This window comes from Seriola lalandi, unplaced genomic scaffold (genome assembly GCF_002814215.2).
Source record: "Seriola lalandi dorsalis isolate HSWRI2012SDOR001 ecotype SW California unplaced genomic scaffold, Sedor1 jcf7180002054855, whole genome shotgun sequence".
Lineage (NCBI taxonomy): Eukaryota > Metazoa > Chordata > Actinopteri > Carangiformes > Carangidae > Seriola > Seriola lalandi.
The window spans coordinates 179841-207810 of NW_019525408.1; the positions used below are offsets into that span (position 1 = coordinate 179841).

At 42.4% G+C, this 27970-nt stretch overlaps 1 protein-coding gene across 1 annotated transcript in view; it reads right to left on the reverse strand.

Moving 5' to 3' along the window:
* The window catches only part of phlpp1 (PH domain and leucine rich repeat protein phosphatase 1), a 42616-nt gene that overhangs the window by 2689 nt on the left and 11957 nt on the right, over positions 1-27970 (reverse strand). The window contains exons 2-16 of the mRNA XM_023427205.2: positions 13314-13510; positions 12223-12348; positions 11204-11352; positions 7576-7722; positions 5899-6126; positions 4646-4848; positions 4180-4240; positions 3380-3475; positions 2545-2700; positions 2153-2353; positions 1720-1882; positions 1495-1625; positions 1114-1227; positions 447-641; positions 56-284 (exon numbers count right to left, since the gene is read on the reverse strand). Coding sequence (XP_023282973.1) covers positions 56-284; positions 447-641; positions 1114-1227; positions 1495-1625; positions 1720-1882; positions 2153-2353; positions 2545-2700; positions 3380-3475; positions 4180-4240; positions 4646-4848; positions 5899-6126; positions 7576-7722; positions 11204-11352; positions 12223-12348; positions 13314-13510 — 2396 coding nt within the window. The remainder of the gene's footprint in view (positions 1-55; positions 285-446; positions 642-1113; positions 1228-1494; positions 1626-1719; positions 1883-2152; positions 2354-2544; positions 2701-3379; positions 3476-4179; positions 4241-4645; positions 4849-5898; positions 6127-7575; positions 7723-11203; positions 11353-12222; positions 12349-13313; positions 13511-27970) is intronic.

The following is a 27970-nucleotide window of genomic DNA, read 5'->3' on the forward strand; positions in this document are numbered from 1 at the left end:
AGTGATTACATGAATACACTTCCATTGATTAATAGTTTGCTTTGAGGACCATTACCTCAGTGATGATAGCCCTGTGCTGCCGGATCCGGCGGTATTCCTCCTCCAGGCCTACATTGTGAAGCAGGGACAGCGACAACGGCTTACCATCGCGGCACAGGATGGCCTTGCACTTGCCTACGTTAGCAGCTGTGAGGGTGAAGCAGCCCCCGGGGTCAGTGGGGTCGTGGCGAATGTGACACAGAGCTGCCGAGCCACCAAGTTTCTGACCCGCAGTCCCTAGTTTCCTGCAGAAGCAGAAGAAAGAGGATATGGGAGGAGGGGGTTTAATTGTACGGATTATTATTTTCGTTTTAGAAACTAAATATTTGCATCATATAATAGATGTTTTGTAAATAAGAGAATGACAGATGAAATGACGAAAAAGCATGAATATGCCTATCACGTACCTTTGCATGACAAGGAAGGTGTTGGTCATGTAGTCCTCTTCGCTCTTGGTCTTGTGCAGTTCTTCAGCCAACACGTCGTTCATCGTGCACTGCAGAAGGTAGGGCACTTCCACATTCCTGTCCCCATCAAACACACCGTACAGAGCTTCACGACTTCCACAGAAACTGTTTACTGAAAGAGCCGCAACGCACAGTCTGAAAAGAAAAAACGACAAACAAAAGAAGGCCATAGCGTCATTGAGGCAGCGCTCTGTCAGGAAACAATGGGGCTTCAAAGACATAATCACTCCTTTGTCCACATATTGATCATACTACTTCACACACTAATAACCTTGGACACAATGCTTTATATCTACGATTCATTGACTGTACAGCAGAACCACCATCATTACCACTTGCCTATTGAACATCACTTACGTAAATGGAAATATGGAATCAATATGTACAGTGCAATTGCTTGAATGCCTTCTTTAGTCTGTACATTACAGTGTTCAATTGGAAGTTAAGTTTTGGCATGTGAGTATGCACGATTCATGTTTTCAATATTCCCTTCATTTGAGTCATCTGGCTTTAACAGTGCTCATTCTCAAGAGGTTTGGTTAAGTGAGGCTTCATTGGACGAGTGTGATGGTGGTTGTTGTTTCACCATTGTCTGAACTGAACCCACTTGTTCTTGACGCCCGAGGCTTCTGTGTAACCATGACTCCACACAGCAGGCCCACCAGACGCCTCATTCGACGAGAAGGTTGGAGGCGGATCAATACGGAAGCAGCGAATATTACTGGAAAACAACAAAACATGAAAAAGATCAAATACACTGTATCATGGCGAAGCATAAGGTACATAAACCACTGAGAGGATTCCATTCTGGCCATTTCCAAAAGACTATCAACTAAATGTATAAGAAAATATTAAACACGAAAATCCTAAATACAACATGTGCAAATTGCAGGATGAAGTTACACAAAATACAAGTTGTGGTCACTCTTCACAGACCTACAATAGTCCTGCACAAAACGCAAAGACCTGCAGAGAGACAATGACTTACTTAAGCTGCTCGAGGGTCTTGTGGTCCAGATTGAGACGAGGGTTTCCGGTCAGGTCAAGCTCCTGAAGCTTTGGAGGCAGATTCTCTGGAAGAGTGATCTCGCTCAGCTCATTACAGCTCAGATCCACACACTGACAACAGAGGACAAGATGTCAGTACTCACACGAATGCATTTGCAGTACAAACTCAGCGGCTCGTAGAGATGTGCTACTGTTACTGGCTTACTTTCATCTCCATCAGCTGCATGACCTCGGGAAAGACTTCGATCGCGTTGGAATGGGCGATGAGAGTGTGCATTCGCCGGCAGTTCATGATGGTGGTGGGCACAGTCTTTAGCATGTTTCCGCTAAGGTCCACCTCCTCCAGCTCCTCCAACTTGGCCATTTTACTGAAGGATAAGACAAAGCAATGGGTAAGCTGAAGTGTGTAAAAAAAGTGCTGAAACAAACAATCGATTAGTCAAACGACAGAAAACCTGACAGTACAAGTAGCCTGTGGATGCTGACTCACTATATAGAGAATTAGGGATAGGTTGGTCAACATGTTGACTCTAAACCAGTTGGAAACCACCGATTTGTCATTTGTCTGGTAAAAACTGCTGCTTTCACCAGCTTCAGTGAGGAAACGGTGATACTGGAGTAACATCTGACTTCTTTACCTGGCTGGGAAGGTCTGGAGATGGTTGTAGGCCATGTGCAGGACTCGAAGGTGCGAATGACCTGTCAGCATGGGCACACACTTGTCTGTCAGCCGGTTATTGGTGAGGTAGAGCTCCTGCAGGATGCTGTGACTCTCCTCTGACAGGCTGGAAGGTGGCAAGTGCTCCAGCTTGTTGGCTGATGCATTTACGCATCGTAAGCTGAAAATAAAAATGACAAGTACAAATCATTTCTGTGTTTCTTTCAGGCAGGGACATGAAAATTGAGATGAGTCACTTTAATTAGAAACTTCTGCACAAATTCCTACTTCTATGACCATGCACATTAAAACAATCCCTTCTCCTATCTTTGTGGTGGTTGGTTGTTTATTATTTGTAAATGTAAATTATACCTGTCAGATTTGAGGAACAGGTTGCAGGGCAGTTCCACCAGTTGATTGTGCTGTATGTCCAAAACCTCCAGCAGAGGGCGCTCCACTCTTTCAGGCAGCTTCTGCAACTGGTTGTGTCCTGCACTCAGCTTCCTCAGACTGTTGCTGCATAATAACCTGCGGCATGAAGAAACATACAGATGGGTAAGAAGCAGAACATCAAAAATCAAAAATAAACATGTGGATATAGTTAACCTACAGAGAGACAGACGGACAGACAGACAGACAGACAGACAGACAGACAGACAGACAGACAGACAGACAGACAGACAGACAGACAGACAGATAAACAGATAGATAGATAGATGGGATAGCTGATGAACAGCAGACACATGCTTACACACAATTGGCCTGTGTGAACTGTAATTGAAGTAGGCTGAAATAGCCATGGAAATGAGGATAGTGCAGCAGGAGGATGTGGAGACAGAAAATAGCAGCGCCTATAGTTGAGCCTGCAGCTGAAATTCATCATCCTGACACTTATTTGGTAAAAAATAAATCTGCAGACACTGAGGAGACCAGAGGATGAGAGAGAGAAAGAGAAAAAGAACAAAAAAATGAAAAGACAGGAACAGAGAGAAGAGGTGGAAGTGAGCTGAATCTGAGCTGACCTTCTAAGAAGCTATATAAAAAGGAAGAGAATGGACGAAGGCTGTGGAGGTCACAGGCTATCTGTGTGATTTATGAGGCTCTATGGGGGATAGATGAGTGGCCGACAAAGGGCAGAGAGAATAATGCTGCGCTGTACTCCATTTACAGGCTTACGGGACACATTCACTGAGACAGAGGGACTCACCGTGCCGGGAGCTCAGTGATGAGGTTGTGACTCACGTCCAGAACTTCCAGTTTCTTTGCTTCACACAGCCAGTCTGGCAAGGAATCCATATGGTTCCTACAGGAGGAGGGGGAGTGACGACGATGATGATGATGATAAATTATGCCCAGTTTGTAAAGTGCCACAAATAACATGGAATATCATGTAGCAGGAAACTGCATGTGTTTGAATTCCAAACAGTCCCGCTCAAGGAAAGACAATTGCTGCCTTGTCTTTCCTTCATGTAAATTGGATGTAAATTGGCTTTTTTTATTTTTTATTTTATTTGTTTTTTTAATACTTCAGAGTCACTTCATTAGTTAGGTTAAGTGTCAGATGTGTTGTGTTTCAGACAAAAAAAAAAAGCAAATAATAATCACAACTCTCAACAGATTATCTGTAAGATTCAAAAATAAAAACTTTTCCAAATAAATTCAGGACTTAAAAATGTAAGTGCAGCACTTTGTCCATGCCTTTTTTATTGACCACAAAGAAGCTAAGCACAGGAGCCTATCTTTCACTTAAGAATCAAAGGTCATGTCAAAGGTCAGTGCTGAAATAGTTAAACAATGACAGCTCATTTCACCACACTTTCCAATATCCTATCACTGTCATGCACTTCTCTCTTTATAACAAATTTTCTCACTCCCTCTCAACAACTCGTGCTCTTGTGGGACACAGAGGGTGTACTGTAAATGAGCCACATTATCAAAATAGTTTTTCCAATTAGTGCTGCATTCCCTTTTTTGCATGCATGTGTGTACTTCTGGGATTTTTCTCACCTCGAGATATCCATGCAACTAAGATTGGAGGGCACAGGATTGACATCCAGTTGTCGTAGCTCTGTGGGGAGAAATCCAAACACATTAACCTACAGCAAGGACAGACGCGGTCTATTACCAAAACAGGTAGATGGAAAATGGAGGGGAGAGTTTGGCGGCGGTGGTGAGGGGAGGAGGGTGACAAGTTAGAGGGGGATGATAGAGAGCTAATGAGACTGCAGCAGTGATGAAAAAATGGATGCATGTAGAGAGAGGAGCACAGGGTGAAATAGTTATGAAGGCAAAGACAATAGTGAGGTGAGGTGAGTTATATGTTACAGGTTCAGAGAAGAAAGATTCATATCAGTGGTTTCAGTTTAGACACAGGTAAGACGGCAGTGATGAGGGAAAGAAGGATATCTGTCTTTTCTAAAAAAACACATGATTGCCCTAGCAGAGAACATGAAGTCCTGCGTGCCAAACCCACCGTTGCTGGAGGCGTAGATGCCTTTGAGCAAGCAACCCTTGGCCTTGAGGCCGGCGATACGGTTCCTCTCGCAGTGAAGCACCTCCAGCCTGGGGAAGACTGAGGCGTCCAAGTCTGTCAGCCTGTTATCCCTCACATCCAGTTGGGTCACGTGCCTCAGCAGGTCAGGCTCATCTGGCACCATGCTGGAGATTTTATTCAACCTGACAGAGGGAGCAGGGAGGAGGCAAAGGTACAACTCCAATTGGATCAGGTTGAATTGCACAGGCTGTGGCCTTTCTTGTAAGGCAGGGAACATGCCTTGGTTGATTGCTAATATACTATGCAGCTGCTTGAATTCTGTTTGGCTTTCAGTTGCTCTGACAGTACCATTTATGGCAAAGACTGATAAGACATAAAATGCATAAATATATTATTCTGTTCCATAAACAAATACCAGGATTTGGCAAAAGCCAACTGTAACTAGAAAAAATGCAGTTGTGAAATAAACACAGATTTTGGAAAAGGAACATTCTGAAATAAAAACTGCTGGATTAAAATTAGAAAAACAGGCCATAAATTTAGCATTAATGTTATTTTTGTGTAAGGAAGCAGGTTTGTATGTCTTATTAATTTAACTTTATACTTATAAAAACAAAAAATGCCAGGTGACTTGATATGGGCTGCAACAGGCAGTTGATTTTCATTTTTGATTAATCTGTCAGTAATTGTTTCAATTAAGCTATTAGAAGTTTAATCTAAACAGAGAAACAGAGAAAAGTAGTTTACAACAGCAAATGTTTGGCATTTCTGGGAGACAGATGACTATCAACTCATTGATTTAACTTTTTTTAGCATTAAGGATAAGAAAGCTTTGTTGTTTAAATAAGGCCGCAACCTCATGAGAGATACTGAGTGATCTTTGCCCAAACAGGTGAGAAATGCTGGAAAATGTATTTACTGACCCTGTTTAAGCAAAGTGAAGCATTAACTGGAAAATACTGCAAGTCACTCAAGCTCTGTGCTTCTCCAAACAATGGGAAGACACCTGATGGAACCACAACAGGCAAATGATTTCCTGATTCCGTGCCGTCTGGCTGTCTGACCGTGTTTTGGCTTCCTCTTAGTGTTTTTGTTTCTATCATTAGTGGGAAAACACGTGTCATTGAGTGCTCTGCTTGGACCATGTATGACTAGGGATTTAAAGTGATGCTTGATCTTCACAAAGTTGTCAAAGATCAATGATAAAATCCCTATCTCATAATAACTTGTACCTTAAGTCGATGTGTTTGACTCGGAGCAGTCTGAAATTCTGCAGGGTGAGTGTTTCTAGGTTGTTGCCAGCCATGCACAGCTTCTCCATGGAGGCCAAACGCTCCAGCACCTGGGGCACGTGGTTGAACTGATTGAAGGAAAGGCCTAAGTAACTCAGCCTCTGGAGGGAACCCAGCTCATTGGGCAGCTCATCTAGACTGTTGCCATCCAACAGGAACGTCTGCAAACTGAGAGGAACATGTGATTAGACGATTGACCTCATTCATGAAAGAGGTAAAGGGGACAGATTTTTCTTTGTTTGCACAGATAATGTTGTTCAGGATCTATGACACTGTATTAACTTTCAGCATTCACAGTCACTACACTTAATATCCAGCAGATGGCAGTAGTATTATAAATACCCTACTGGCTACTTCAGGAATTTACAGGCATGCCAGATCATTCCGGCAGATTAACTTCTCATCTAGCCTTGTTTCAACCCACATACCTGTGCATTTATTTTCAAATGAACTTTCAGTTTGAAGCACATGTCCTATCCAAGCTGTCAGTGCTGACAAAGATAAATTACAGAACAATGCTATATCCTGTATTGTTAGAAAGGGGCAAATTGGACTGACATAATAACATATGAATATCATTAACATTTAAAATCATTTTGCATTTTGCTCACACCCCGTCACAGAGTGAGTAATAGGGCTTTTCCACAGGCAAGGGGGCTGATACTGGAGCACAGCCAAAATGTTCTGAATGTTCCCATGAGACAAAATGGTATTCAGCCAGCAAAATCAGCTTTGCTCCATCCTCTTGAAAATGTTGGCTTAGTGAAAAGAATTCTGCAATTTTTGGGGGGCGGGGTAACACTGCCACCGAGTAAAACTAATATCATTTGTCAACCACTAGGACCATGTGACGTAATTCATAAATGTAATCCGGTGGTCCATTAAAGAGGCGCCAGTGTTTTACTAGAAATGAAGTCCTCAAAGAAATTTGAAAAGCTTGCAAGGAAAATCTAAGGCGTGCAACAAAATACAAGAAGAAAAAGCCACAAGTGGTTCCTCCACAGCAGGTTAGCCCAGTAACACGCTGGAGAAATGGTTTAATACAGAGGATATATAAATATTTTTTTTAAAAATGGACAAGGGTGAATTTTGTCATGTCAACCAGAAAATAAACAGACCAGGGAAAGACCATGACTCAGGGAAAATTTCTGTGGGAAGCACCACAGACGATCAATGCAACTTGTGTTGTTGTTTGCTCACATGCTGAAACTAGCAAAGTACACCATGGTGGTTGTTATGCCACGTGCTTGTTGCTTGGTAACATTTGGCTATGTAAACGTTTGATAGTCAAACTAACAAAAATGCATTTGGCCTGTGAAAAGATTCTCTGGTACTCCAGCCCCAGATGGCATTGGTGCAAGCACTGGTCTCATGTCAGCGGTAAACCCCTGCCACAAAAGTGAGAGAGTTGGAAAATTACCAACATTACAAGCTACCAATAGCAGGGAGAGGTAATGTAAACACCCAAACAAACTCAATGATTCAATAACTAACAAAGAAAGAACAGCTAAGTTGTATTTATAACAAAACTGCAATACGCATGAACTTTAGATTCAGGAACATTCAGTCTCTGAGTTTAGATTAGGTCTGTATCAACAACTTCCTGCTGTTACTTACTTAGTCATAGCTCCCACAGAGCTGGGGACAGAGGCCAGGTAGTTACAGCTGAGGTTGACCTCCGTCAGGGTTGGGATGTCGCAGATGGCCAGGGGAAACTGACCAAGATGGTTGTTGGACAGGTTGAGGCTCCGCAGACGAGAAAACCTGCAACAAGACAGAAAATAATGATAGGTTAGACAGGGGTGAGAAAGGAGAGGAGAGGAGAGGAGAAGAGAGGAGAGGAGAGGAGAGAAGAGAAGAGAGTATGAGAGAGTGATTGGAGATGTGCTTTTATCTTGTCAACATCAATATTGCAAGAGAGTAGAAGATGTTCATAAATATTTTAATGAATGTATTTATGGGCAATGTAGCAAAGTGTAGCTTACACTGAATTTGTTTAAGTGAAAAACACACAGTTAGATTCAGCACATCCATAAACAAAGCCCTCCTTAATAGTAGGACTAAACCTTCACACTTGATTGTTGAGCAAACAAGCACAGCATTGACATCTGTGTTGTTCATTCAAACACCAATGACCAGTGGCATTTGGCATGGTGTCCCATGGCAGAGGGGTGACCTTCAGAGAGGTTAGCCCCTCAGGGGGGAGGGAGGCAAGTGAACAAGGCGGAGCAGGGGAAGGACTCTCTCTGTCTTTATTTATCTATCTACACACACACACACACACACACACACACACACACACACACACACACACACACACACACGCATGCAACCTGCTATCACCTATCATGTGCACAGATAGAGCAGCTATGGCACGCTGGAGATTGGCAGCGCGCCATATTAGCACAGCGGGATGGAGCAGCTGTTTAAACGGCGTTGGATTTTCCTCCCTATGTGCACACGCAGGTGACACACCGTATATTATGGCGGTGAAGAAAAAGGCAACCGAGACGTCAGGGCAGTTGATTAGGGTGGCCAAGTAATTCCAGCTGAGGGTGACTCCTGCAGACAGTGGGTGTGTGGGGGTGTGTGGGAAAATGTCATTCCACCATTAAATCAACCTCTGCAATCTGCTGAGTAATGCTCATACTCCCTCCTCAGACTTTCTCCTTGTCTGTGTCATGCTCTGTCATATCATGCTATTTTCCTTTCTCCTTTTCTCCTTTCCTTGTGTATTTAAAGCTGCACCAATCATCCTTAACAAAGAGAATCATCCCAAAATAAGCAGTTCCCCACAGCTCTACGAAGCCTTTTAGCCTCTTTTAGCCCAGTGTTTTGGTTTTCCTCCCCACAGATTCCACTCTCATTAACGTATCTACAGCTGCTTTTTTCAGCAAAGAAGTTTTATAAACTGACAGTACACTATCTGCCCAGCACCAAACTAGCTGACGAACATAGTAGAGCAATTAGCAGATAAAAAGACAGATATTTTTCTCAGGAGTTGGTAAAGAGCAACCAAAAGGTAAAGGGAGAGTGAATATTGGACTTATATTCTTGAAGGTGACTAGATACACAACTCTAAATGAATGTTAATAGTTCTGTGTCTGCTGAAAATGTAACGGGTAACTGCATGCTAACACTTGCAGCGTATCTACTTTATAGGGTGACAATATGTCAGTATTGTTTTGACCATCTTCTGCTGGCCCAAAGGGGCCAAAAAAAAAAAAAAGAAAGATAATGCAACTTTAATCCTTTAACTTGGCCTTAAATACCCCCTTCATCTCACTATTCTGACCTCCCTCACCCCTTCCTCCCTCCCCTCATTTCCATGACTTTTAAGTCCTTTGTATCTTGCTGCACTATCATACATATGTAAATAAACAGGCCAAAGATTCAATCAGATGCATATGGAAACGTCAGCCATTACCCTCAGTGAGTGGTGACCTCTGTCTCAGAGTGAGATGCATGCTGGGAAGGCAGTCCCATGCCAGAGGAGAGAGCTAGTATCCCAGACAACTGATTATGCATATCTGATTGGCAGATCACCCATCGGTTAGTCTTTGAGCAGAGAAGAGAGAGAAGGGGAGAGGCATGTGGCAGGTTCACACATTCCACTGCTCTTGGAAAAATACAAAGCACTATGACCCCATGTTGGATGTCAGGGAAAGCCAGTGTTTATACTGAAACAAAAACAGACTCTCACACAACTGTCCACACCAAAACACATACACCCACATTCACAGAGGCTGCACACAGAGTATTATTGTTCTTGACTCTAGCTCTTTTGACTTGAGTCTCTCAGGGCCAAGCGCGTACTCAAGTAACTCTGCTACATGTTTCTACATGTCAAAACCCCTGTATTTTCAGCCAAGTATCCATCTCTTTCTCATTGCTGACCTCTTTTTCTCTCATGCTGGGTCAAATGCAGATGAGCCTACTTAGGGTTTGGCAAAGCTAAATATGGATGTTATCTGGCTTGACCAGCAGGGGAGCTATGCATCACTTGCTCAGATTTAAAACCTCATATTTCCCTCACAGCATCTTCAACACCGGTCATTATTCAGAGGATTAAAAAAAAAAAAAAAAATGATGATGGTAGAGCATCATAAAATCCTGACCTCCTACCTCACTCATAATGTTCTGTCAGGAAGACACAACAAGCATTCAACAAAAACATGCACAGCTGCACAGCCACACACACACACAGACACACACACACATACCGACACACACACACACACATACTGACACACACACACTACTGTACATTCAGCCCTCTTAAAAAGAAAAAAATCAAATGCCATACTGTATCAAGACTTTGTATGCACTGACCCCAAATCTGTAGCCTGCAGCCACCTTTTTCTGTTGCATACAAGCATGCAACTCTCTCTCCCTTGCTCGCTCTCTCTTTCTCACACACACACACATACACACATACACACACACACACACACACACACACACACACACACACACACACACACACCATTCTGCAAACACATACTAAGGAATTAGATTCACACAATTCTTTCAGTTAAATGGTAAAAATCTATTTGGCAATAATCTTCAGAAATAGATGCTGTGACAGTCACTGTGTACCAGTGTTTACATGGACGCAAATTCATGCATGCACACACACACGCACACACACACACACACACACACGTACACACACACACACACATATGTCTTGGATGTGGGCTTTAATCTGGGACCATGATAAGCAGGCAGCAGATGGTGCCCACAGAGAGAGAGAGTGAGGGAGGCCAGGGACATTAAAAGCTTCCCTGCAGATGCATCTACCCCTCTGTGCTCTGGGCTCGATGGGCTTGGCCTGGCACAGCCCTGGCTAGCCTTTTTGGTCCGTGTGTGCCAATGGCCCCGGTCCTAGACTGCTTAGATCGATGGCTTGCAAATTGCAGGCAAAAGCTAAAGCTGTCCAAATAGCCAGCCATGACCTGCTGTGTCCAGTGAAGCCTCACTGTGTTTTGTCTCTCCCCTCCTTGTACAACAACCCAGCTCATCTCCTGTTGTGGCCAAATTATGTTAAGCTTTGCTCAAACCTTCTCAAGTCTCATCTTGCCCAAGCCAAGCCCATCCAAACCACCCTGTGCCATCTCCTCAACCTGTAACGCCCCCTTCAAGTCCATTCTCTCTTTTTGTATTTTCCACTCCTTCCTGCCTCCCCCACTCCTTATAGTTTAGCCTCAGGTGTGCTTACTGTACATTTACAATGGCACTGTACCTCTGCAACTGCTGCAGCCGCTGGTCGGCAGGCAGAAAGTTGTGTTTGAGGTTGAGGTGGGTGAGGTCGTGGCTGTAGAAGAGGTTGGGAGGAAGTTGCTCCAGGCTGCAGCAGGACAGGTCTACCGAGTTGATTCTCTGGGAAACCATCTAGATGGAGGTGGGGAGGAAAACAAGAAGAGTGGTGGGGTGAGAAAGAGAAAGAGAAACATGGAGTTTAACAGGATTATCTCTTTTGCACAAGTCTTTACAGGTTTACTGTGTGTGTGTAGCCTGCTGTTAAGGGGTCAAATGTCATTCAATAGCCAATCTTCTTAGGATTAGAGAGTCAGAAGAAGTCGAGGGAAAGTCCAACAGGTTAGCGACCTAACACCACATATGACATCATCTCGTAATCTAGTTAACAGCAGGTGCGTAGAGCAGTTAACCCATGATGATTTGTTAGTCAAATTTACAGAGACACAGAAGCTGCAATCTGAAATGAAATGACAGCTTAAACGTTCGCTTCGACTTAAAGGAGAAAATCTACAGTCTGTGAACTTGAGCCTTTCAGAGTGGAGTTAGTTAGAGGCTCAGCAGTTGTCACTGGGGCACGTGCTGCTTCTATCCAGGCTCCTATTCTGAGTGGCCCTCTGGGTGCTGGTGACATGCATGTCCCTGTTAATATTTAGAAAAGAGGTTTTCTGGCTATGGCCTACTTGAGTTCAAATGAGAGAAAAGAGAGAGAGAGAGCGAGAGAGCGAGAGAGCGAGAAAGAGAGAGAGAGAGCCATGAGTGGTGTTCATGTGCGAGTGCACTCAGAGACACTTGGGTTATACTGCATACTACAGAGTGGCCAGCAGTGAAATATATGCATAGTGGGATTGTGGTCAGTGTAGAGCCAGATTTTTTTATACTTCAGGTTGCAGCCACGCATGTTCTAATGTACAATGCAGCTGACCCATAAGTAGTGCCGGGGAGCATATGCTCATGTTCTCCTTCTCTTTCTCTAACCCTCATGCACATGCACACACCCAGTACCTTGGCAGCGTGTCTGTGCCAGCGCAGGTGCTCCGTGAAGCTGTCAAAGCTGACGTAGTAGGTTTGACTCTGAGGCCCTGCCGAACTGAAGGCCAAACAGTGATTGTGCTTCTTCACCTCCTCGACCTGCAACACAACACACACAGGAGGAACATTAAGAGTTTGATATACTGACATCTCTGACAATTAACGATAACCCCCATCCCTATGGAGTCAGACAATGGGAGGAAAAGCTGACACATGGACGCCTCAATGGAATAGTGCTTATTTGAAATGACTTCTGTTGAAGAAAATAAGATGCTTAATGGCTGCAGGGTAAACAACTTCAGTCAACCAGAAGCACTTAGATCATATAATGAACACATGTGTGTGACATAAGCAAGAATAAATGTATGTGAAATTACTTTTTAGACACGCAGAGTCACACACACAGTCAAGCACATGGACTCTGTGAATGAATGCCTGACTAGTTATGGTGTCTGAATAGATGCATACGCCACATACAGGCACATGCAGAGGCACTGTGTGGATGAATGGTTGACTAGAGGTCATGTGCTGTGTGAGAAATGTTTAAAAACTGGGTGTGGTGTTGTATGGAGAGTCCTTTGTGTCAGGCAGATGAGTAGAAAGGGCTTTTCAGGAGAACCCATAGAGCATAATTACTGGCCTTGCAGATACACAGATCCATAAAGCAATAAACAGATAAAGGTCATTTTTAGGCAGGCAGTTTAAAAAAGTGCAGAGAGAAAAAATGCCACTTGGATGTTACGGTGATCCATTACACTAATAAACATTATAGCATGCCTTGACTGCAGATTAGAAACGGAGAAAAATATCTCTGCAGAAGGCTCAAAACAGAAAATTGAAAACTGTAAACTGAAGGACAAACAGTTGTGTGATCAAGGATAAACTTCACTGTGGAGGGAGACATTTGCAGAGGGTAATAAAAGTGACTTTGGCAGGTCATATGACGTTATGAGTTTATGATCCACAGCATAAATTACATAACATATCCATAAAACCATCAGGATGAGAAAAAAAAAAGAAGGAAGACTATGTGATGCCAGCTGTGCTCTGTGACTTGTACGTACTTTTCCTCCAATGAGCGGCAGGATGTGCATCTTCCCTGTCTGGCTCTCCTTAACAGAGGAGACGATAAGGCAGGTGCCGCACAGGATGACCTGCCGTCTGGTCCAGCGGTTGACCGGTAGCTGAAGCTTCCCTTTCCGAACGTTGTATGTCCCCGACAGCTGGACCCGCTCTGAGCTCTCGATGCTTTGGGGTTTCCCTGGAACGAAAAATTAGAGATATTGTGTGGTTAGCAGCAGATTAGATGTGACCTTGACGTAGCTCTGGTGGATGATTGGGTACAGGTTAAGGACGAGAATGTACATAGCATAAAATAGATAACATACATACATACTTAGACTGTGAAAACCAAACACTCTACAACCATGCTAGCAGCACTGTGAGATAGATAATGGTGATGTTTATGGGGTATAATGTTTACCATTGTCAGCATCTTAATTTAACATGTTAGACTGACACAAAGTACAGATGAAGCTGATGGGAATTTTATTAGTTATATAGATGTTTGGCTGTAAATCAAAGTACTGAACCAAAAAAAAAATATAACGTATTGAGCTGATGATGGTGTTGAATTAAAAATAACAGTACCACTGAAGATTAAGATCCAGTTAATCCTGAGAAGATTTATGTCTGTGCCGTAATTCACGTCAATCCATCCAATAGTTTTGAGGTGCTTCACTAAAAAATGTCAACATCATGGTGGTGCAATAAAGTCATGCGGTTAGGATACATCATTAGGGAACCATTAATGTTAAGTTTGCTGAGATATTTCATTGTAAATGGAACTTTTGACCTGTTGGTGGCGAGGGATACACCAAAATGATCAGGAGTTACTGATGAAACTGATCTGAGCTAGCCTGTACCTAATGCCACAAAGTGACAACTACACCCACGGAGGTTAGCAGGAGAACTATCACCACAAACACCCTCACAATGCTGGGTTAGCATAAGATCTAAATACATAAAACTGTCAGCATCGCGTGTCCCAGTTGGGGGACACACAGGGAATTGAATAGTGTAGATTTGCATTCAGTGTAGCTCTACATTAACAGAGTCTCAAATTCAATACCAGGTACACCACTTCTAAATTATGCTCGTACAATTTCTGAGCTGCCTTTATTCACTTTTACCCATCTGTCTTCCTCTCCTCCATGCCCTGTTCTCTCGTTTCACCGTCAGCCTGCCAAACCTGACAGGCTGCTTATCAGGCGTTCTGTCAGCCAGGCTGTCTTATCGTTCAGTCTAATCATCCACCTGCTTTCTGTCTACCTCCACCTCCGCAAAAACATCCCCAGGCTGGCATGTGATGTCCTCCTCCCCCCTGTCGTTTCTCTTCTATCTGTCCGGCTTCCTGGCTTTCAGTTTCTCCTTCCTATCTATATAGTTTTGTGTTTAACCTCACTGTTTTTCCGATTCGGCCAAAAGATTCTTGACTTGGTTTACAAAGTTTTCTTTTCCAAGCGACAGCCTTAGAAAATGCCTCTCTGACGGTGGCCTGCTGTAAACCTGCTGCATCCTGCCAGCACCGTCCCTTTCACACATATTTCACTTCACTACAATCACACAGAGTGAGGCAGAGAGGGTGTGGAGGTGAGTTACAGAGAGGAAGATGGAGTCAGTAGGGTAAGCAAGTGCGAACTTGCACACGCTCTCATGGTTTTAAATAATTCAGGGCTTTTACATGCTGACTGTTAGGCTAAGGCAGTAGAGTACTGTACTGCAAACCGCTCTCATCCAACAGGCTCAGCAGAGTTTAATAACATTCTGACCAGAGGTCTGCTTATTGGAGCTGATCTGGCTAAAGCTGAGGTCATGACATTGCATGCATAATTTATTCTTTACATATACATATATATTTACCATATACATAACCGGCAAACTTTTGCAATCACATTTTTTTTTCATTATTTTTTTACATCAGCAGTCACGGAGCCCTGACCTTTCCTCTTTGCTACAAGCTAATCTTGTGTTCACAGCACAATCAATAGCCTAGTTTACAAAGGGATATTTGCTTTACTAAACGCTGAGTGTGTAACATAGCATACTATTGTTAAATGTTGATTACAAGGGTGAGCAGTCTTGGGACATTCATACATAACTAGTGGGCATGCAGCAGAGCACAAGCCTGTGTACAGCAGCAGAAAGCATAGAGATGCAGCAGCCTGCACAGCAGTTCATGTCTTCTTACTTATTCTTCTTACTAATTTTAAGTTTTCTGAAGAAAAAGAGTGAGAATGAAATACGACACACATCAGGCATACATGTAAGACCCTCCCAACACCATGCAGAACATAATACTGCGATTTAGCTGTAAGATTTCTTCCGTATGGAATGGGAAACTTAAGAAATTATATGTGATATTTTTTTGAAACAAACAAAAAAAAACTTTCAATTTGTGTATAAACTGCTTTAACACAAGTGGGTGGTTCTGAAAATAAAGGTATGCATCTCCTTTAAAATGAAGGGCTATTTACATACCTGCCAAGCGATGCCAGCTTAAATACAGTCGTATAAAGCAAATGCACTTCACACTGTGCACAAAGCTGCGAGGCCATCTATAATATATGGTATATGACAGTTCAAATTGCATAAAAGCACACCTCTTTTTCATAATTTCTCTCTGTTCTCTGGCATTCAGCCTCGACTTCACAGTGGTAATCAAAACCTGGCAATCATAATGTGGAGATATATACAGACAAATACATTTTAATGAGCTATCAGGATGTGACAGACATCTGTAATATTTCATATTCTTTGTTCTTACACTGTATTTACAAGTTAATGTTTAAAAAAAAAAAAAAAAAAAAAATCCTGCCAAAATCCAGTTTGTGATTATATTGTTAGGAAATTTACCTAAACTTCAAAATAAAAGGCAAGTTAGATTTGTGCTTTTTACGTACAGCGCCTTATTAAAATCCCCACAGGCATCTTCACCTATTGTGATTAGATCCTGCTAAAGTCCTTAAACTGAACTGAGAATTATCTTTCTTGTGCTTCACAAAAAAGTTCAGTTCCTTTACATTTCAATTTGTACCACGTCCCAAAGAAAGAAAGAAAGAAATTTAATGAAAACTGAAAACATTTCCAAATCGTTAGATTAGAAAAGAAAAGTGAATCTGTTGAATCGTCAGACTTTGGGGACTGAAAAATCAGAAGTCAGTGAATGTTGCTTGTTGTTTTATTGTGTCTTACTTGCACTGCCTCCAAAAACTCCAAGCTGTCCCTTCTCTGTTCTAGTTCCCCTTCTCTCCACTGCTGATCTCCACACTCATTTAACTGCACTTCTGAAACAAGTGGAGTGTGCAGCAAGCGAATAAAACTGCAGGTTTTATCTCTCTTTAAAGGGTCATCATTATCATCCACTCCACAGGAAATGCTATTAAATAACTGGGCATTTGTGTTATTGAGAGTATATGTACACAGTGGTATGGGTGCTTGCCGGGATCAAAATCCCAAATAGTTTTGTGGTAGATAGTTTTGGAGAGGGAGGGAGAGTGGAGAAAATGGCTTAAAGAAAAAGAAAAAGAAATTTCATGCACCAATTTCATTACTGATGTAAGGTAGCATGCCAACCTGGCGAGACACCTACACCTAACACATAAGCAGTTTTACAATCCAACGGACAAACACATCAGGTGTTCTCTTTTGTTTTCACTTACAAATAAGTGGTCCAGATAAGGGAGTTAAACTGGAGACCGGAGTTTTCTTTAAGAGGAAACGTGGGGAAAGGAATGATAAGGAACACAAGATAAGTAAGCAAACTAAAGATATGTGTTTTAAAGGTAAAAATTTACCAGCATGTACCTAAAAAGAAAATCTTAACTTATATAACATTAATACGTTGATATTTTCATGTTGCTATTTAGATTTCCTGAAAAACCACTTAATGTTTTCTTGGTTTTATTGCTGCTAATATTAACGTATCTAATTTAAGCCTAAATAAAAGAAGGGAGAAAAATGAAAGCAGCATTATAGGTATTATTAAATTTCAGATCACCACCACCAACCAAAATCTAATCAAGGTGTCCTAAGGCAAGAAGCTATCTGTCCACCAAATTCCATCCAAATCCATAAAATATCTTGCAACCATACAGACAGGCCAACTTGCGTGACTGAACAGACTGGTTACCCCCTTCCAACTTCACTGGCTAGAAGAGGTAACCAGCAGGAGCATGTTTTCATGACTGAGCTTAGGAAGGGGGTATGTGTTGCATTAGACAAATTATTCACAAGCTTTTAGCCTCAATATGTCACATGGGCATATTCCTACTATTTTTAGGCCTTTTGTTGGAACGTGCTCTCTCCCACACAAGCATATGCACAAACACACGCACCCTACTCCTCCTCCTACTCTTCCCCTTGCTGACATCCTCACATACACACACACGCTGACACAGTGACAGTGATTAACCATCTCCATATGTGCATCCATCTAATTGTCGCCCCTGAATGTTGATGGACCAAAAACAGCAAGAGGTTTTTCAGAGGGAGAACAATACAGACAGCTTCGAGTGGGCTGCTTTTGTGATAAAGAGAAGTTTTAAAGCTGCTCCTGTTAGGATGTTGTAGTTTACAACCATCACACATGGACGTGGGATGACTGGACGGAGGCAAATGTTTCAGTCTGACCATGGGAATCCACAGCGGAGGAAGCGGGGAGATGGGTGGGACTCCCACGTGAGCATCCTGTTTACAGGGGTGGACCAGAGACAAGCAGGGGTCTCTTGGTAACCTTACAGTAGAGGGAAGGAAGTTATAAGAGACAGTTGCTATATTCCAAATGTATGAACCACTGGCCGCCTACGCTAGGAATATTTTGAGCAGCACTGATGTTAGTCATGGTGGTCATCCCATAATCTACAGGCGATGCATGAGATGTGAATTTAAAGATAATAGACAGGCCCTGCAAGGTGGGAGTATTCATGTGAAGAAGTCATGGTCTATTCCTAGACCTACTGCAGGAGCACTACAGTGTGTGTGTGTGTGTGTGTGTGTGTGTGGGTTACTGGAGAAGGCTTCCTTCCTTTTTCCCCAGGCTCAGGAAGAGACAGTCTCCCCTTCACACTCGGCTCCAAAACACACACACACACACACACACACACACACACACACACACACACACACACACACACACACACACACTTGTACAGTAGCAATGACAAAGCGCCTTATATTATTAATCTCTCTGTCAATAGTGAAAAGTATTCCTGTAACAATTTAAAGGCACAATCGGGGATCCAAGTGTAAACAAAAGGGGAACCCCATCAACAATAACCAAACTAACAATTAAGTTTTTAATGTTTGGAAAGCACTAAAATGTTTTAGGTTTGTAAACAAGTTAAAGTCATCATTTTATTATTGCAAGTCTTCAATTACGTGTCAATTAATCCAGATTACAGCATTTGACACGGTTCAGTTTTTCTTCAATGCTTACCATCAACATATGAGAGGATGTACGCTGTATGTTTAATTTGTTGACTTTCAAAATGACAAAATGAGACACCCAAGAGACGATCTCAGTGCAGTGCTGTGACAATACATGGGAGCACTTTCCTGTAATAGTGAGGAACGGTTCAATTTAGACTTCAAGCCTGCAAAACACACGTTACTGTATTATTCAAGAATGAGCATGCAGATGTGTAACAGCTGCTACTGACAGTGAGCATATAATATTTATACATGGGTGTATTTTCCCTAAGACAACCATGAAGGACACAACTCCTGGTTTCCCTAATGTCAGTGTTCTCAGTAAATGTTTCCACTACCAGGCTACAAAGCTGCTTCCCAGATGCCCTGCTGCCCCTGCTATCCATCATTGTTAGTCATCAGCACCTGAAGGCTGACCTCTCTCCATCCATCTCCCAGTTAACAGATCAACGTTTCTTTCCTCTGGACCTTCTCAGTAATAACAAGGATGCATCCCCTGGTTAATCATCCTGCCCTGCTAAATGTGACCTGACATCAGCACACCTCCACTACAGGACTGGGCATGCCGTACCGTAGGGCATTGATGACCCACATAAGTCACAGCAGAGCACGAGCATGCGTAGGAGCACACTTGCTTATTCTATAGGCGGTGACAGATGTGATGTACCGGATGGTAAGTCTCTAGGACCTATGAATGCTTCTAAGCCCGTATCAGGTTCTTACTGTCTCTCACCATCCAAGTTTTTTCAGCTTCTCCTGAACTTTATCTCAACTGAGTCTAACTGCAAAGCATCTAAAAAAAAAACAACTCTAATTAAATATCAGACTCGTCATAAAACGATCAGTGCAGTGTTGGAGATACTAACTTATAAAGAGCAAACTAGAGCTGAGGGAAGTTGGTGGAGACGCAACATAGAAATAGATGTAAGACAGAGCGAGGCCAGCTGTTCCTCTGCGACACAAATAGCTGCAATGTCCTTCTGTTCAAAACGCACACACACATGCGCACGCACAATGTTAAAATGCATCTACTCAAAGGTGTGTGTTTGCAGGCGATGGAGGGATGTGATTCCCGCCTCTGATCAGCGACGCCCCTTTGCCTAAATCGCTCCACTCCTTTATTTGTTTTTCCATCTCTCCTCCCTGTCTTTCTCGTTCTCTGTGGATGACTTGAGGTGATTACTCAGATCCAAAGTGACATGCTGTGCTAAGCCAACTGTCTGCTCAGGCAGCAGTTGACGAGCCTTGCTGGGAGGTGGGAAAGGCCATTGCTGGGGACAGGCTGCTCGCCACACTCACCTAAAGTGTCCCGCATTTTTTTTCCTGGCGTTACACTTCACCTCTCTGCACCTTTCACAGAGATGCACATGCTGAACTGTGAACATGTGGCGGCAAAGAACATTATCAGGAACGCCGTTCAGCTTCACAGTTTCTGAAATGAGTGATCTGTAATTAGTTGCTTCTTAATCCTGCAAACATCCTCTTCAAAAAGTTCCCACATGTTCTCACATAAACGGGTCCATAGAGGTAGCAGGGCATGCAACCCCCCTGGGACTGAGGAGGTGTTGATGCGTGAAATGTGTCAAGCTGTCCTTTGTGCAAAAGTGATAAGAAGATGAGGTACGTGTTTGCATGGGAAATAACTGAGATGCTCCTTCATTATCTCTGTGTGACACTGCATTTGACACATAGGCCAACATGTGTCTGTGTGTTCACGTTTAACGTTTTGACTGCAAAGGAGGTTACATTAAACAAAATGTTCAGCAGTCAAAATATCAAACAAGGACACGCTGGAGAGTACTTGGATGGCTTTATTTAGTTTGCAGCGGCTGAGTGTCGTGGCTTTAAGGATATCGATCTGTACAGACATTTATGGTCCCCAGATGATGAAGCCAACTGACTTTTCCTGTAGCACCACAATGTCTCAAGATCTAATGGATGGATTTCCATAAAAAGTGTTGCTGACGTTCATGTCCTCCTCATTGTAATAATTTTTGTTATAAAATAATTCAGTTTTTTTATTCCAACAAAAAAAAACCCAATTGTATTGAGTCTATAATAACTAGAGTATATTAATGCAAAGTCGACTCAAAAGTGCATTCAACAGTGAAATCATGATAAACAGCAGTAAACTCTGCAGTGTTTGGACAGCGCCACAAGCAGCTGATTAGCTAGATGAGTATTCATATAATCATCCATGTTGCAGCTTGCTTTTATTGTCTCATTAATTAATAAAACAATTAAACATGAGTAGATTTTTATGCATTTAAGATGGGTTAACCCACATCTGTGAATGTTTATGATTTTAAAAAAGGGAGTGGTGACGGTTACAGTACAGAATTTTAACTATCTAGAAAACAGTAAAACAATGTCTACTAATAATTCATAAGGTGACAGGCAGTCTGTGTGTGCACTTATTTTTTTTGTTCTCAGGAGAGTGCTGAGGAGTGCTTCCAATCCCACTAGTAAAAAGCTGAGTGACACTGCTTTGTGCTTCTGTCTATTGTCAGACACTGAACATTCTTCAGCTTAAATAGCTTAGCCAAGGTGATGCTTCTTCCCCCCCAGTCTGCACGGCTCTCAGCTGATGATGTAGCAATAAGGAGCAGGGCTCTCTGGCCCAGGGAGCTCTGGGAAAATACGCTGCCATGCCCCAGGTGACCATGAGACGTCCCTCCATCCATGGAGAGAGGTCGAAGTGGATAATTAAAAGATTGATGGATGTCCTGAAATTCTGATATCTCATCTCTCCTAAACATGTCACCTGGAAGGACACAATCAGACAGTAACACATACACACACGGGCGCGTGCGCAGACACTATACAAAACCTCCTCTTTCAGTCCAGTGAAACACATCCTGAATCCAAATGAGGTCACAGCCTGCAATATCTTCCCCATCAAACCATTATTACCCTTTGCCCCTGGGGAGAAGGGAACTAAACAGCCCTCTGCTATTAAAGGCATTGTACAACTCGTTATCAGGTCAGTGCATTACCATACATCGCCTGTAGGGGCAGTGTGTGGATGCCTAATGGAACAGGGATGACCTGAAGGAGGATTTGTAGTGCTCTGTAATGCTGAATTATCGTCTTTTTTTTTTCTTCGCTTGTATTTGACCCACTTGCAAACTCAGTTGCTCTTCTGCATTTTTAATTTCTAACATGACTTAATGCACAACAGCCGAAACTCAATCCACTTCCTATCTTTACATGTCATTACACTAACCTAATGCAAATCTGTGTTTATGGGCAGAAGCAGAAACGGATACAAATACGCAATCATAACTCATACGCCTGAGAGCTGGAACGAGGAACTACAATGTGAATGGCGCTATGAGAGGTTAATAAATCAGGTTGTGCAGCTATGAATTTTTAAATAAATGACTTATCTGCCCTTAAGCGAAAGAAACAACAGTGTTTTCGTCAGCAGTACTGTCCTTCACACTACCCGCTGCATTGTGAACATGCTTCATCATCTCATTCAATCAATATCCACCTAAAAATACAACCAAATGCAGCTGACAGAGAGGAGAATTGCATTATGGATGCTTCGAATTGCAGGTGTTGGCATCAGCGTGTGAAAAAAAGAAGATTTCCCCCAGTGATTCCCTCTGTCAGTGGAAGGGTCGGATGCTGACGTACATAAATGTGCGCTCCCCCTCTCCTCTCCTCTTCCCAGCTCCACTCCTGCTGCTGTTATGTAATGAGTGTGTGTTACGAAACCTTACATTGGAAAACACGAGCCTCACTGATCAGCTAGCTCAGAGTACACAGGCACACACATCAGAGCTCTGGGGATTGGTTTCATCCCCCCTTTGCTTGTGTGTAAGCAAATGCAAATTCTGTCACTGTGCTCATGCATACAATATGTGTGCATGTTTGCTATAAATGAATTGAGCGCATGCACGTGATTGCGAGGCTATGAAAGTGTGCAGAGTTTCCAAATGAATTATTTAGTATGTTTGTGGGTGAGCGTGTACATAATAAAAATAATAATAAATGTAATTATATATAGATAAAAGTATAGGAGGAAAAAAAAAAAAAAGGCTCCATTACAGCTGCATGTTGCGGTACAAGAGTGGATACTGAGAGCTATGCAGGCTGGTCTATGGCAAGAGGGAGGGGGATGGAAATAAAGAGAGTTCCAAATATAGGATGGACGGGTAAAAGAAAACAAGGTGAGGTCAAGCTGAGATGGCTAAAATACAGAAGGGATAAAAAATAATGTATATATAGATAAACACATGTATAAACAGAAAGAAAAGGAATTGGCTACAGGCATATCCTGTCACCTCAGGCAGAAAGACTCACAAGAGGGAAAGTGCTATGAGGCTAGCTGAGCTAATCTCAGTCAGATGTAAACCTCTGCATTCAGAGTGACACAAAACAGAGAAAATACTCTCACGCAGACTCTGCATTCTTTGGGGCTGACTAAAAAATGAGACATTGTACAATTGTATAAAAAAATTCATGAATGGATATTAAAGGATAACTACAGTTGGGGTTTTATTATGGTTGTTTTCATTTGTATCAGTTGATGTATGTAAACTGTGTGCATGCACGACTACAGTCAGTGCAATAAGCCAAAGATGAACCAAGAACACAGTGAATGATAATAGATGATTACAATGAACAGTTTGGGTATTAATTTACTGTTTGCCTTTGTTTCTCTTCCAATCTTTGTCTTCTAAGTATGTTTTGCAAACCTGTGGGTTTTCTTTAAAGTTATAATACCATGTAATAAAATTTATGGCCAGTATTTATTCTGCTACAGCCATGAACACTATTTGCATTGCATTGCTCTGTATAGTAGCTGCCATTGACACAGGCAAAGTCTGTCATTAAGCATTACAGATTCCTGCAAATAGGGATTCACGGGAATTAATGCGTGCACGCACTGGACCAAATTTAGTAGACAAGAGCCGGTGCATGTGCACATTGCAAGTCATTTGTGCGCATTCTCATATGTCACGTAATGACATCGAGTGGAAGAGCAGAACAGCTGTTCCCAGCTGAAACACATTTACACTGGTACAAGCATGAGTACAGTGATGTATGAGGAACACAAGCTGCATGAGCTGCTTGTCCTTTTATGTTGTGTTTCTGAAAGTGTAGCTGCTCAAAGTGTTTCCTGCCCCAACTGATCGATAAACGTGTCATTTCGATATGAACTCTGGGACTTGCCTTATTATGACATCCTTAGCATTACCACCAGCAACTTGATGTTGCCAAATCAGCCAGAACTGAAATCCTAAACACTAACAACTGAATGAGCATCACACTGCTTGTGTTTCTTGTTTTGTCAGACTTCTTCTTAGTAATCGCAGAAATTAACTTGATGGCATAAGTGATAGAAATGATGTCAAAAACTACAAGAATATGATTCATGTGGTAAAAGACCAGGATTACCCTTTAAAAAAAGAAAGCCAAACACAAACACAAACACACACACACAAACACACACACGCAATCATGTACTGGCAGATTCCTTTAAACAAAAGCAAAAGCATTTTGTCACCAGAGACGCTACAAGAGAGCAGCGAGGTATATTAACTGATGATGTGGAACCAAGCAAGCTTTGTGACAAGACCTTACATCACAGTTCAGGCTAATTTAATGCTTATCTTTTTTGTTGTAAGTTAACAACTCAGAAAAGACTTTGGTGTCTCAGTCAGCTACAGTGAGTGTCTAATATCTTTCAAGCAAAAGGTCAGATGTATTCTCCGTCAAACCCGCAGAGTGTTTATGTAATGATGCTCTGTGTAGATAGAGTTAAAATGCATGATAAACTGGCTCGCTGGTGTGGAAGAGGATGACTATTCTATGTTGGGAAATAATGAATAACCAGCAGGTCATGAATGCGTGAGAAACAAACGGAGGCTGCGCTTCCACACACAAACTAAAGCAAGCCTGCACATGCGTGAACTGAGTTACTGTTGTGTGTTGATAGTAAATTGGCAGGAGAGTCACGGTGCCCAGTTACGTAATGGGTCTGTGTCTTGCTTGCTTTGCTTGCTCACACACACACACACACACACACACACACACACACACACACACACACACACACACACACACACACACATTAACAGGTCATCACCGGACAGGTTTTATGTGTGTGCATTTTTTAGTTTTTCAGAGGGCAAGGATTTCTCAACTGAACTGAAATGTTTTAGTTTTTCCTACTTATCTTCCTCCATTACCTATTCCCTAAAGTATATCACATCAGGTTTCAATATCTCCAGCTGTCATCCACACTCTCTAACTCTTCATTCCTCTACCTACTTTCTTCTGTTCAGATTTAAAGTCTGATTGGTTTCATGTGTCAGTCCTTGCAGGGATTCGCCATTTCTGGCCCAGCTTACTCACGACCTGACCTCTCTTTCTTCACTCCTCACAAAACCCCAGCTCTCTTTTAAAATATGTCAGTACAGGATCCATCCCGCTTAAGTGTCCTGAGGAAGCACCCGGAGGCTCAGGGGTTGCTGCTCTGTAGCTGATAATTCTCTCTGACCTCTCCCAAAGAGGAACAAAAGCAAAAAGAGAACTTCAAAAAAGGCCCAGATAATGTACTACATTGCTATTAGTGTCCTATTCAGCCCGCGTCTGCATTCACAGCTTCCGCTCGAGCCCCAGACTGGCACACCCCTCCGCTGGCCCCACCCACAGCCCTCCACATGGCAGCGGTCCCTGCAGTGTGTCCTCAGCACAGCCTGTGCCATCGCGCTCAAGGATACACTGTTGACAGTTACGGGTCACTGCAGTCCAGGCACAGGGTGGCACACACTCATGAATGATGCAGCACTCGCCTTCAGTCTTACGGCTCTCTCACCAACACATGAGGACACATAATCAGGCCTGCACATGGGCAGTGCATGCACAATGACAAAAAAAGCGAGCTGCAGCATGTAGTGGAGATGCAATTAAAGCAAATCCCAGAAGCCAACAAACAATGTGTGACAACACTGAGGTAGATTCTCTGCCTAGAGGAGCTTTAACCAAGTTATGAACTGAGGCTTACATGCCCGCTGTGAGCTCCATTATAGTGTATGTAACATTACAATAACACTTTATTGATATAACCCATCATATGGACTCACAACATATAGTGCACGGCCTGCATGACCCATACATATTTTTCATGGATTATTCTGACTCCAGTTTAGTGCTACAATAACTGGCCAATTCATCAATTTATGGATCAATGGGAAACTGCGAATACTAAGAATAACTGATAATCGTTTGTGTTATTTATTAAAGGGTTATTACAGCAATTTAGTATTGTACCGCCATAAAGTTGGTGCACTTGCAAGAAAAAGAGCGGTCAAAATCAATGCAGCTGAGTTTTAGCTCCTCGTATTGCTCAAGTTCCAAAGATGCTGGATCCTATATGTCCCATTATGCAACATGATAGTGTTAGACTGGCCCTGCCTGATAAATGCCCATATCTGTGAAACTCCACACCCTGAGTTTGTAAAGATTATTTGTCACACGCTAATACAAACATGTGCAGTAAAAATGCAGGGTTGTATACACTTGCAGCTGTGTTAAAAGGGCTGGTGTGCAATAATGCAGGCTTTCTGTTATACAATCATAGTGTCAAAGCCAAAGCAAAAATAACCCTGATGACATCACTCGTTTTTTTGTTTTTTATCAGATGATGGAAAGCTCTCGCCAGAGTCACAGAAGAAGTTCTACAACTGCTTTCACTGTGAAAAGTAGTTCTGGCAACAAGTAAACTAACCTTGGTTTGTAAAACTGGTAAAGTGTCTATTTAAGGAAAAATGCCAAACATTTCCTGCTTCCATTTTCTTACATGGGAGTATTTGCTTCTTCTCATTTTTTTATAATTCTAAATTAAAACTTGACCATGAATAGTAATATCACCTTGATTTTTCACTATTTTACAGACCAAATGACTGGTCAATTAATCTATTAAAAAACAGGTAATTGACAATAAGGAAAAGATTATTAGAATATCCTGCTGTGCATATTTTTTAGATTTACCCAAATCACGTAAGAGGTTTCTCAAACACACATTATATCTCATGGTTCAGGGCACCGGTTTCTCATCAGCAGCGTCACTGTGTCACTTCAGCCTCCGCATTCTGTCACTCAGGAGTTGCTAATGGCCTGTATACAGCAGCAGCCTGTCTCTGCAGCACTCCATACAGCTTTGATAAAGTGCAGCGCCTTATACTGTATGGGGGGGCTTAAGGAGAGCAAGAAAGAGAGGGGAGTGAGGTATTGTCATCTTAAGCACCAGTACAATAACCCCCTCCCAGACACACAGGTTTAGGTTTACCCACCTAGCATTCAACCCCCCTGGGAAGTGCATCAGGGGAGGGTGAAATATGAGAGCCAGGGATAAAGGGAGAGTAGCGATAAAGGAGCAGGCTGACAACACCTCCCTCTGATACCGAGGCTACAGAGGCGAGATGAGAACGCTAATTGGTAAGCCAGTGAAGGTTTGATGTCGCACAAAGGGTTAGAGCTGATTGTGGTGGAGTGAGCATGGAAGTGCACAGATGAGTTTATGTGTCTGTGTTTATGTGTACGTCAGTGATTAATTAGCTTGCAGGGACTCCCGCCTGTTTGTCGCCCTGGGTTTCCCTGTTCATTTGTACCACTGCATTAATAATGCCTGTCAATGACAGAAATGAAGCGAGGACATTTTACATTCAGGGCTCGACATTCTCAGTTCCTCAATCTTTCTCTCCTCGTCTTTCTCTCTCTCGGTTCTTTTCACAAGCTCATCGTCATGGTCAATATTGCCTTGAGCTAAAAGTGCTTCAGTAAGTGTCTCCCTCTCAATACCAGCGTCATGAATCATCTTAGTAAATCTGACAGACCACTGACGCTATACAGGAACAATTATCCAAAATCAGTCCCTTCACGTTGGGAAGAAACAAGCGATAAAATTCACCTTCATTCACAGTTAAACAAAATACGTGGTAAATGCACAGTTTGAGAGTGTCCCAAATTTTTAATTATTGCTTAAAACTTTATTTCAGTGCCATAAGAATCAACCATGCCGTTAAATGTTTACCAAACATGAAAGTTAAAAAAATTTGCCATGAATTGCCATCCGTGTTCCTGTGCCCTCCAGTAATACTAATCTTGCTCAATTTCAGCATGTCACTAATTTAATTAAAGAGTTGAGGCTTATTTTTGACACTCAAAAAGAAGCGATAAAGGTTTTAATGGAGATACTCTACAATTCCACCATCCC